General features: G+C 42.7%; 1 protein-coding gene across 2 annotated transcripts in view; it reads right to left on the reverse strand.

The window, feature by feature from the left end:
• The window catches only part of LOC133575676 (uncharacterized), a 53,216-nt gene extending 40,914 nt beyond the window's left edge, over positions 1 to 12,302 (reverse strand). For both annotated transcript variants that reach the window (XM_061928396.1, XM_061928395.1), the window contains exon 1: positions 12,005 to 12,302. In XM_061928396.1, the coding sequence (XP_061784380.1) occupies positions 12,005 to 12,182 (178 nt within the window). In that variant the 5' untranslated portion in view covers positions 12,183 to 12,302. The remainder of the gene's footprint in view (positions 1 to 12,004) is intronic.
• Positions 12,303 to 12,808: the final 506 nt, after the last annotated feature.

Here is a 12,808-nt window from a genome sequence, read left to right on the forward strand (position 1 = left end):
CCACCCTCAGTGTGACCTGTATGGCTGTTGACCAAGTATGCTTTGCATTCACTTGTGTGTGTGAAAAGCCGTAGATGTTGTGTGATTCGACCGGCACGCAAAGGCAGTGCCTTTAAGGTTTATTGTCGCTCTGTACTTCTCCCTACGTCCGTGTACACAGCGGCCTTTTAAAAAGTCATATATTTTACTTTTTGAAACAGATACCGATAATTTTGAAACCGATAACGATAATTTCCGATGTTACATTTTAAAGCATTTATCGGCCGATAATATCGGCAGTCCGATATTATCGGACAGCTCTAGTCAGAACTTTACGCTACTTTATATTAGAATGCCCCTAAACAAGAGGATAAAGAAAAAGAAAATCGACTATGGCATCGTCACGGACTACAGTGGCGGACGTGCGCAAATTTTCAGGACTTATGCAGATCCCAAATACACATCAGCAGGTACCAGAAGGTAAGAAAGTTTGGTTTTGCATTATATTGTAAAACAATACGCCAGATACAATGTCTGCTAATGGGTGCCATTTTGCGGTCCTTATACACTTGTACACAGAGGCGTTTTAAAAAGTCATAAATTGTACTTTTTGAAACCGATAACGATAATTTCCGATATTACATTTTAAAGCATTTATCGGCCGATAATATCGGCAGTCCGATATTATCGGACATCTCTAGTTTTAATGTAACATTTAGAAATAAGCTAATAATGATAACGAGATGGCAGCAATGAGGAGTCCAGACAAAACCCGTAAATGTAAGAAAATGCATATTTTACGAAAAAATGTTTTTGCTAAAATGTCGTAAGGGGGGACCATTACAAAAAATTCAAAAAAACGGACTTGCTTCAGCAGCACATTTGTGGTGCTGTAGTTGTAGGAGATGTCTCAAAACGTCATCAGGAGTCCCGACAAAACCCGTGAATGTAAGAAAATGCATATTTTACGAAAACATATTTTTGCTAAAATGTCGTAAGGGAGGACTATGGTATGCTGTCTAACTCGGAAGTAGCCTTTTCCAGGAAGTTGCGCCCTACAAAGTGTTTTTACTGTAAGTACTGTAAATTCCTGACTTTTTTCCTACGCTTTGAACCCTGCAGCTTATAAGATGGTGTGGCAAATGTATGTTTTTTTCTTTGCTCGCGCCATAATACAAATGTTTAAAAAACAAACAAAGCAAATACAGTGAATAGGTGTGTTATTATTTGTGCTATGGTGCCATCTTTTGGACGAGTTCACTCACTGCGGTGTCCTTCTGTTTAGACTAAAGTTTTCAACCGGAAGTAGAAGTGCCGTCCATAGGGTTTCTACTCGTATGTATTCCTCATTCATCACTCCAAGCAACGTTTCTGTACGTTTTACAATACAACTAAAACAATTCGTACTTACTAAAGCGTCCCATGTGTGACGTCTGTAGGAGTGTTTTCATGCATATTTGTACGTGCTATCGTAATGTCAAATGACTTGACTAAAATAGAAGAAATTGTGTGCTTATTGGAGGACATTTTCATGTTAACTGTCCAGCTTTGCGCAAGTAAACACTCTGCAGGACTGCTTGTTTTAAAATTAATATTGGAAAGTTTAGACGCAAGCCGATATAATCTGATACATATTTTTTATGCTGATATTGGACCGTGATGGGATATCAACATTAGAGCGAGTTTAAACGGTCAGTATGAATACGTATCACATTTGGACGACACCCTTTGGCGGGTCAAATCAAACGATTTCAACCAAAGCTTTCAACCAAATTACAATTGCTGTCCATAGCGTTTCTACTAGTATGGATTCTTCATTCATCACTCCGAGCAACGTTTGTAAGTTTTACAATACAACTAAAACAATTCGTACTTACTAAAGCGTCCCATGTGTGACGTCTGTCGGAGTGTTTTCATGCATATTTGTATGTGCTATCGTAATGTCATCGAGCTAGCGTTGTTAGCTAATATGCTAACGCGTTTACGGAATTGGATTGCATTGTTATGGTATTTCTGTGTATTGTTTTGTTGGATTGATTAATTTAAAAAATTAAAATTAAAAATTTAATAAAAAATAGATTTTTGAAAAATCAATCAATGATCATCCATCCATCTTCTTCCGCTTATCCGAGGTCGGGTCGCGGGGGCAGCAGCCTAAGCAGGGAAGCCCATACTTCCCTCTCCCGAGCCACTTCGTCCAGCTCCTCCCGGGGTATCCCGAGGCGTTCCCAGGCCAGTCTTCCCAACGTGTCCTGGGTCTTCCCCGTGGCCTCCTACCGGTCGGACGTGCCCTAAAAACTTCCCTAGGGAGGCGTTCGGGTGGCATCCTGACCAGATGCCCGAACCACCTCATCTGGCTCCTCTCGATGTGGAGGAGCAGCGGCTTTACTTTGAGCTCCCCCCGGATGACAGAGCTTCTCACCCTATCTCTAAGGGAGAGCCCCGCCACCCGGCGGAGGAAACTCATTTCAGCCGCTTGTACCCGTGATCTTGTCCTTTCGGTCATAACCCAAAGCTCATGACCATAGGTGAGGATGGGAACGTAGATCGACCGGTAAATTGAGAGCTTTGCCTTCCGGCTCAGCTCCTTCTTCACCACAACGGATCGATACAGCGTCCGCATTACTGAAGACGCCGCACCGATCCGCCTGTCGATCTCACCATCCACTCTTCCCTCACTCGTGAACAAGACTCCGAGGTACTTGAACTCCTCCACTTGGGGCAAGATCTCCTCCCCAACCCGGAGATGGCACTCCACCCTTTTCCGGGCGAGAACCATGGACTCGGACTTGGAGGTGCTGATTCTCATACCAGTCGCTTCACACTCGGCTGCGAACCGATCCAGTGAGAGCTGAAGATCCTGGCCAGATGAAGCCATCAGGACCACATCATCTGCAAAAAGCAGAGACCTAATCCTGCAGCCAGGATTAGGTCTCTGCTAATCCAGCCTCAACGCCTTGACTGCACCTAGAAATTCTGTTCATAAAAGTTACGAACAGAATCGGTGACAAAGGGCAGCCTTGGCGGAGTCCAACCCTCACTGGAAACGCGTCCGACTTACTGCCGGCAATGCGGACCAAGCTCTGACACTGATCGTACAGGGAGCGGACCGCCACAATCAGACAGTCCGATACCCCATACTCTCTGAGCACTCCCCACAGGACTTCCCGAGGGACACGGTCGAATGCCTTCTCCAAGTCCACAAAACACATGTAGACTGGTTGGGCAAACTCCCATGCACCCTCAAGGACCCTGCCAAGAGTATAGAGCTGGTCCACAGTTCCACGACCAGGACGAAAACCACACTGTTCCTCCTGAATCCGAGGTTCGACCACCTGGCATAGCCTCCTCTCCAGTACACCCGAATAGACCTTACCGGGAAGGCTGAGGTGTGTGATCCCACGATAGTTAGAACACACCCTCCGGTTCCCCTTTTTAAAGAGAGGAACCACCACCCCGGTCTGCCAATCCAGAGGTACCGCCCTCGATGTCCACGCGATGCTGCAGAGTCTTGTCAACCAAGACAGCCCCACAGCATCCAGAGACTCCGGGCGGATCTCATCTACTCCCGGGGCCTTGCCACCGAGGAGCTTTTTAACTACCTCAGCAACCTCAGCCCCAGAAATAGGAGAGCCCACCACAGATTCCCCAGGCACTGTTTCCTCATAGGAAGACGTGTTGGTGGGATTGAGGAGGTCTTCGGACTATTCCCTCCACCGATCCACAACTACCGCAAGCAATGTCTATTTATATAGCCCTAAACCACAAGTGTCTCAAAGGGCTGCACAAGCCACAACGACATCCTCGGTACAGAGCCCACATAAGGGCAAGGAAAAACTCACCCCAGTGGGACGTCGATGTGAATGACTATGAGAAACCTTGGAGAGGACCGCATATGTGGGTGACCTCCCCCCTCTAGGGGAGACCGGATGCAATGAACGTCGAGTGGGTCTGACATAATATTGTGAGAGTCCAGTCCATAGTGGGGCCAGCAGGAGACCATCCCGAATGAATGAAAAATGAGAATCGATACTGAATCGCACAACGTGAGAATCGCGATTTGAATTCGAATCGATATTTTCCCACACCCCTAGTGTTCAGTGTGATTTTACAATTTTGTTCACATTGTTTAAGACAGTGGTCCCCAACCTTTTTTGCGCCACGGACCGATTTAAAGGCCTACTGAAATGCGATTTTCTTATTTAAAAACGGGGATAGCAGGTCCATTCTATGAGTCATACTTGATCATTTCGCGATATTGCCATATTTTTGCTGAAAGGATTTAGTAGAGAACATCGACGATAAAGTTTGCAACTTTTGGTCGCTGATAAAAAAGCCTTGCCTGTACCGGAAGTAGCAGACGAGTAGCGTGACGTCACAGGTTGTGGAGCTCCTCACATCTGCACATTGTTTACAATCATGGCCACCAGCAGCGAGAGCGATTCGAACCGAGAAAGCCACGATTTCCCCATTAATTTGAGCGAGGATGAAAGATTTGTGGATGAGGAAAGTGAGAGTGAAGGACTAGAGGTCAGATAGGGAAGATGCTGTGAGAGGCGGGTGGGACCTGATATTCAGCTGGGAATGACTAAAACAGTAAATAAACACAAGACATATATATACTCTATTAGCCACAACACAACCAGGCTTATATTTAATATGCCACAAATTAATCCCGCATAACAAACACCTCCCCCCTCCCGTCCATATAACCCAACTCAAACACCTGCACAACACACTCAATCCCACAGCCCAAAGTACCGTTCACCTCCCCAAAGTTCATACAGCACATATATTTCCCCAAAGTCCCCAAAGTTACGTACGTGACATGCACATAGCGGCACGCACGTACGGGCAAGCGATCAAGTGTTTGGAAGCCGCAGCTGCATGCGTACTCACGGTACCGCGTCTGCGTATCCAACTCAAAGTCCTCCTGGTAAGAGTCTCTGTTGTCCCAGTTCTCCACAGGCCAATGGTAAAGCTTGACTGTCATCTTCCGGGATGTTATACGGCACAACAGTCAAGGGGTGCATTCTACGACGGGGGTGCGTTATCCGGCACAACACCCGCCCGCAATACACCGCTTCCCACCTACAGCTTTCTTCTTTGCTGTCTCCATTGTTCATTGAACAAATTGCAGAAGATTCACCAACACAGATGTCCAGAATACTGTGGAATTTTGCGATGAAAACAGACGACTTAATAGCTGGCCACCATGCTGTCCCAAAATGTCCTCTACACTCCGTGACGTCACGCGCTGACGTCATCATACCGAGACGTTTTCAGCAGGATATTTCGCGCGAAATTTAAAATTGCACTTTAGTAAGCTATTGGCATGTGTTGCAATGTTAAGATTTCATCATTGATATATAAACTATCAGACTGCGTGGTCAGTAGTAGTGGCTTTCAGTAGGCCTTTAATGTAGGCATTATTTTCGGGGACCGGCTTTCCACTCGTGCCGGATAAATACAGCAGATTTAAGTGCATGAAAAATACAAGTCACTAAAACGCTGAATTACTGGGAGCCCTGGACTTGTTTCTTTGCAATGAAATGCTGATCGAAGTCAGCCTTTGGCTACAACCTGTCACTTTTCTATTTGATATGTCCATTAATGTGCATTGTGTCATGTCACAAAGTTATGACAAACGGCAACTTCCTATGAGGAGTTTTATTGTACATCTATAAACAAGCTCATTGGTGTGTTTTTTGCACAGGTGTCAAACTCAAGGCCCGCGGGCCAGATCTGGCCCTCCACGTCATTTTATATGGCCCGCAAAAGCCTGGAAATAATATGTGTCAATAAAATACCTTAAATTTTCTTTCTCTACTTTCTTATTTTCTTACTAAAAGGTATTAGGGTTTTTTTTCTAGTTTGACAGGGGGAAAAAAAATTGTGTCCATTATTGCAACAAATATTATATCATCTAACTTTGCTCTAGCGCCCTCTAGGAAGAAAACACAGACACAACTGCTCCTAGGAAGAAAACTCAGACAAAACTGCCTGTAACTTCCAGTAGGAATGTCTTAGAGACATGAAACAAAAACCTCTATGTAGGTCTCACTTAGACCTACATTTCATACATTGGCATCCTTCAGCAAAAATCAACAGGAAGTTTGCAATTACCCATGACTCTCACTATTGTGTTGGATACACTATGGACTGGACTCTCACTATTATGTTAGATCCACTATGGACTGGACTCTCACTATTATGTTAGATCCACTATGGACTGGACTCTCACTATTATGTTAGATCCACTATGGACTGGACTCTCACTATTATGTTAGATCCACTATGGACTAGACTCTCACTATTATGTTAGATCCACTATGGACTGGACTCTCACTATTATGTTAGATCTACTATGGACTGGACTTTCACTATTATGTTAGATCCACTATGGACTGGACTCTCACTATTATGTTAGATCCACTATGGACTGGACTCTCACTATTATGTTAGATCCACTATGGACTGGACTCTCACTATTATGTTAGATCCACTATGGACTGGACTCTCACTATTATGTTAGATCTACTATGGACTGGACTTTCACTATTATGTTAGATCCACTATGGACTGGACTCTCACTATTATGTCAGATCTACTATGGACTGGACAAATATTATATCATCTAACTTTGTTGGTCAAAATCCAAATAAATACTTAAATACTAAATAAAAATAGTATATAAAAATAAATACTAATAAAATACTTTTATGTTATTACTTTAAACTGTTTTATATGTTAATTTTTTTTATCCTGTAAAGCGTCTTTGAGTGCTCTGAAAAGCGCTATACCAAATAAAATGTATTATTCGGGACCGCAATGTCCCTTTGGGACAGATGACCCTATTGTACTTCGTGTGTTTTATTATTATTATTCCGCCGCCTCTTTGAGCTGTAATTTGACCCCCTTAGCATGCTTCAAAACTCACCATATTTGACACACACATCAGGACTGGCAAAAATTGCGATCTAATCAAAAAACCAAACCCCAAAACTCAAAATTGCGCTCTAGCGCCCCCTTAGGAAAAAACAGACAAAACTGCGTGTAACTTCCGGTAGGAATGTCGTAGGGACATGAAACAAAAACCTCTATGTAGGTCTGACTTAGACCTAGATTTCATACATTGACATCCTTCAGCAAAAATCAACAGGAAGTTGGCAATTCCCCCTTCAAAACAAAATTTTAGTAAAAACAGTCACTTTTGCCTCTTTGAGCTGTAATTTGACCCCCTTAACATGCTTCAAAACTCACCAAACTGGACACACACATCAGGACTGGCAACAATTGCGATCTAATGAAAAAACCCAACCCCAAAACTCAAAATTGCGCTCTAGCGCCCCCTTAGGAAAAAACAGACAAAACTGCTTGTAACTTCCGGTAGGAATGTCGTAGAGACATGAAACAAAAACCTCTATGTAGGTCTGACTTAGACCTACATTTCATACATTGACATCCTTCAGCAAAAATCAACAGGAAGTTGGCAATTCCCCCTTCAAAACAAAATTTTAGTAAAAACAGTCACTTTTGCCTCTTTGAGCTGTAATTTGACCCCCTTAACATGCTTCAAAACTCACCAAACTGGACACACACATCAGGACTGGCAACAATTGCGATCTAATGAAAAAACCCAACCCCAAAACTCAAAATTGCACTCTAGCGCCCCTTAGGAAGAAAACACAGACACAACTGCTCCTAGGAAGAAAACTCAGACAAAACTGCCTGTAACTTCCAGTAGGAATGTCTTAGAGACATGAAACAAAAACCTCTATGTAGGTCTCACTTAGACCTACATTTCCTATATTGACAACCCCCAGCAAAAATCAACAGGAAGTTTGCAATTCCCCCTTCAAAACAAAAGTTTTGTAAAAACCAGTCACCTTTTTTCAAACATTATCTCCTCTGAGCGCGTTTGTCGTGTCAGCTTCAAACTAGCACAGGAGAGAGATTGAACCCTTGTGATTAAAAAATGACCAAAGAGTTTTAATTACTGCTCCGGTTTGGATTTTATGTGCCGTCAAAGTCGGTCCCGTCCATCGCTGCTTGCAGCTTTAATTATTATTAATATTATTATTAAATATCTCCTTAACTTATGATTTCGAAGCAAGTTATCCATCAAATTGTACACCAAAAAAATGACCAATAGATTTTACTATAAAATTTAAGGAGTCTTTTAACAGCAGTAAATTGGAAAAAAAACAACGACCAATGTTTGTTCTATTACAGTAAAAATATGTCCACTGAGCTGTCAGTTTTTGGGGTTTTTTAACTGTAAAATCCACGGTTGATCATTTCATGGTACCACATTTTATTATGGTAAAAAACTGGCAGCTGAGTTGCCAAAATAAAATTAAACATCAATACTGTATTTCTATTTAATACAGTAAAATGTTGTAAAAATAACAATTTAAAAAGAAAAATCACCATATATTTTACAGTAAAAGTCTGGCAATTTTTTCCCTGTAAAAAACAGTGGTAAAATCTGCAGATTTTTTTTTACTCTTTACGTAAGAAATTTAAAAATATATTTAAATTTATACGCAAAATCGTTATTTACTGTTACACGCTACCCTCTAATGGTCCCCTCCAAGGTTTCTTATTGTCATCGCATTGGGTTGAGTTTTTTCTTGCCCTGATGTGGGATTGATTGATTGACACTATTATTAGTAGATTGCACAGTACAGTACGTATTCCGTACAATTGACCACTAAATGGTAACACCCCAATACGTTTTTCAACTTGTTTAAGTCGGGGTCCACTTAAATTGATTCATGGTGGGGGACACCGGTCCGGTGGCCATGGATGAAGTGCTGGCTGTCCAGTCGGGACCCGGGGTGGACCGCTCGCCTGTGCATCGGTTGGGGACATCTCTGCACTGCTGACCCGTCTCCGCTCGGGATGGTCTCCTGCTGGCCCCACTATGGACTGGACTCTCACTATTATGTTAGATCCACTATGGACTGGACTCTCACTATTATGTTAGATCCACTATGGACTGGACTCTCACTATTATGTTAGATCTACTATGGACTGGACTCTCACTATTATGTTAGATCTACTATGGACTGGACTTTCATTATTATGTTAGATCCACTATGGACTGGACTTTCACAATATTATGTTAGAACCACTATGGACTGGACTCTCACTATTATGTTAGATCCACTATGGACTGGACTTTCACAATATTATGTTAGATCCACTATGGACTGGACTCTCACTATTATGTTAGATGCACTATGGACTGGACTCACACTATTATGTTAGATGCACTATGGACTGGATTCTCACTATTATGTTAGATCCACTATGGACTGGACTTTCACAATATTATGTCAGACCCACTCGACGTCCATTGCATCTGGTCTCCCCTAAAGGGGGGGTCACCCACATATGCAGTCCTCTCCAAGGTTTCTCATAGTCATTCACATCGACGTCCCACTGGGTTGTGAGTTTTTCCTTGCCCTTATGTGGGCTCTGTACCGCGGATGTCGTTGTGGCTTGTGCAGCCCTTTGAGACACTTGTGATTTAGGGCTATATAAATAAACATTGATTGATTGATTTTCCATGCTTGTGTTGACATTTCCTTTGGCCTTGATAGCTGAGGGATTATAATAAGGGGAAGGCTACATTTTACATCGAATGTTTACATTTCATATATTTTGTTTTTCTGGTCCTTTTTTTTCCCGATAGGTCGTACAAATACACAAACCCCGTTTCCATATGAGTTGGGAAATTGTGTTAGATGTAAATATAAACGAAATACAATGATTTGCAAATCATTTTCAACCCATATTCAGTTGAATATGCTACAAAGACAACATATTTGATGTTCAAACTGATAAACCTTTTTTTTGTGTGCAAATAATCATTAACTTTAGAATTTGATGCCAGCAACACGTGACAAAGAAGTTGGGAAAGGTGGCAATAAATACTGATAAAGTTGAGGAATGCTCATCAAACACTTATTTGGAACATCCCACAGGTGAGCAGGCTAATTGGGAACAGGTGGGTGCCATGATTGGGTATAAAAGTAGATTCCATGAAATGCTCAGTCATTCACAAACAAGGATGGGGCGAGGGTCACCACTTTGTCAACAAATGCGTGAGCAAATTGTTGAACAGTTTAAGAAAAACCTTTCTCAACCAGCTATTGCAAGGAATTTAGGGATTTCACCATCTACGGTCCGTAATATCATCAAAGGGTTCAGAGAATCTGGAGAAATCACTGCACGTAAAGGTTGAATGCCCGTGACCTTGGATCCCTCAGGCTGTACTGCATCAACAAGCGACATCAGTGTGTAAAGGATATCACCACATGGGCTCAGGAACACTTCAGAAACCCACTGTCAGTAACTACAGTTGGTCGCTACATCTGTAAGTGCAAGTTAAAACTCTCCTATGCAGGGCGAAAACCGTTTATCAACAACACCCAGAAACGCCGTCGGCTTCGCTGGGCCTGAGCTCATCTAAGATGGACTGATACAAAGTGGAAAAGTGTTCTGTGGTCTGACGAGTCCACATTTCCAATTGTTTTTGGAAACTGTGGACGTCGTGTCCTCCGGACGAAAGAGGAAAAGAACCATCCGGATTGTTATAGGCGCAAAGTTGAAAATTGTCCAACAGTTTAAAAAGAACCTTTCTCAACCAGCTATTGCAAGGAATTTAGGGATTTCACCATCTACGGTCCGTAATATCATCAAAGGGTTCAGAGAATCTGCAGAAATCACTGCACGTAAGCAGCTAAGCCCGTGACCTTCGATCCCTCAGGCTGTACTGCATCAACAAGCGACATCAGTGTGTAAAGGATATCACCACATGGGCTCAGGAACACTTCAGAAACCCACTGTCAGTAACTACAGTTGGTCGCTACATCTGTAAGTGCAAGTTAAAACTCTCCTATGCAAGGCGAAAACCGTTTATCAACAACACCCAGAAACGCCGTCGGCTTCGCTGGGCCTGAGCTCATCTAAGATGGACTGATACAAAGTGGAAAAGTGTTCTGTGGTCTGACGAGTCCACATTTCAAATTGTTTTTGGAAACTGTGGACGTCGTGTCCTCCGGACCAAAGAGGAAAAGAACCATCCGGATTGTTATAGGCGCAAAGTTGAAAAGCCAGCATTTGTGACGGTATGGGGGTGTATTAGTGCCCAAGACATGGGTAACTTACACATCTGTGAAGGTGCCATTAATGCTGAAAGGTACATACAGGTTTTGGAGCAACATATGTTGCCATCCAAGCAACGTTACCATGGACGCCCCTGCTTATTTCAGCAAGACAATGTCAAGCCACGCGTTACATCAACGTGGCTTCATAGTAAAAGAGTGCGGGTACTAGACTGGCCTGCCTGTAGTCCAGACATTGAAAATGTGTGGTGCATTATGAAGCCTAAAATAGCACAACGGAGACCCCCGGACTGTTGAACAACTTAAGCTGTACATCAAGCAAGAATGGGAAAGAATTCCACCTGAGAAGCTTCAAAAATGTGTCTCCTCAGTTCCCAAACGTTTACTGAGTGTTGTTAAAAGGAAAGGCCATGTAACACAGTGGTGAACATGCCCTTTCCCAACTACTTTGGCACGTGTTGCAGCCATGAAATTCTAAGTTAATTATTATGAAGTTTATGAGTTTGAACATCAAATATGTTGTCTTTGTAGTGCATTCAATTGAATATGGGTTGAAAAGGATTTGCAAATCATTGTATTCCGTTTATATTTACATCCAACACAATTTCCCAACTCATATGGAAACGGGGTTTGTATAAATAATTGTACGGCAGCACGGTGGATAAATGATCCTTATTTAGGAACCTTATTGTTGACATGTATGACACAATCGTGCGTTATAATGTTTAAATGTTGAACACTTTGGCCGCCATCTTAGATTGTACCCTTCCATGACCCTACTGCGATGACACAAATAAAAAAAGGTATTTCATGTTTTATCCCCAACTCAGTATATTAACGACATAAACTAGTTTAAATAATGAGCTAGAATGAACATTTAAACATACCTTCAACGCGTAACATGACGTGTGTTTTGCCCACAGCTTCCATTTGTTGTCGATGTCGCTCCTTCTCCTCTCTCGTTCGAGAAAGTTCCTCCTCGTACGACGTTATCGTTCTTTCGAACAGCGCGAATATTTCGTCGGCTGCCGCCAACAGCCGCTCCTTCACCAACACTTTCAACATTTTTGAAGGTTTTAACGCGGATAAACTCCGTCGAGCGGACGCTTTGTCTCGGGTCGTCTCGCTAACTTTCGCCTTTCTTTTTCTATTGAGGTTTTTACGGCAGTCAAGACCGCTTGACGTTAAAACCTGCCGCCATCTAGCGGCGGTTTGGAAGACTGCTCACATTTAAGCTGTATTAATGTATTATTGCAATATAGGCCGACTCAGGCCCCGGCCCTAACCAATCTGGCGCCCTAGGCAAGATTTTAGGTGGCGCGCCCCCCACATCGGCAGTGAAGTGTATATACTCACAAGAACCCGAAAAGCTTTGTCTTTGACCTTTTTTTTTTTTACTTACAACTAGTGATGGGTCCGGCAACACCGATGCATCGGCGCATGCGTCGAGCTCATAGAGCAAAACCCTGTGTCGGTGCGCGTACCACTTTTAGAAAGTCACGTGACCGATCATGAGCTGTTTTGGTCACGTGACCGATACGCCAACTGTGTCGCACTGACGCCTCCTCTGTGCCCTGTGAGCGGCTCTTTTCTACAGCCGGAGAAATAATAACTAAGAAGAGAAATCGTCTAAAATGTAATATGTCGGAAAAACTTTTATTTTTATTTTTTTTAATAAAAATGTGTAAAAA

The sequence above is a fragment of the Nerophis lumbriciformis genome, linkage group LG33 (genome assembly GCF_033978685.3).
Source record: "Nerophis lumbriciformis linkage group LG33, RoL_Nlum_v2.1, whole genome shotgun sequence".
NCBI lineage: Eukaryota > Metazoa > Chordata > Actinopteri > Syngnathiformes > Syngnathidae > Nerophis > Nerophis lumbriciformis.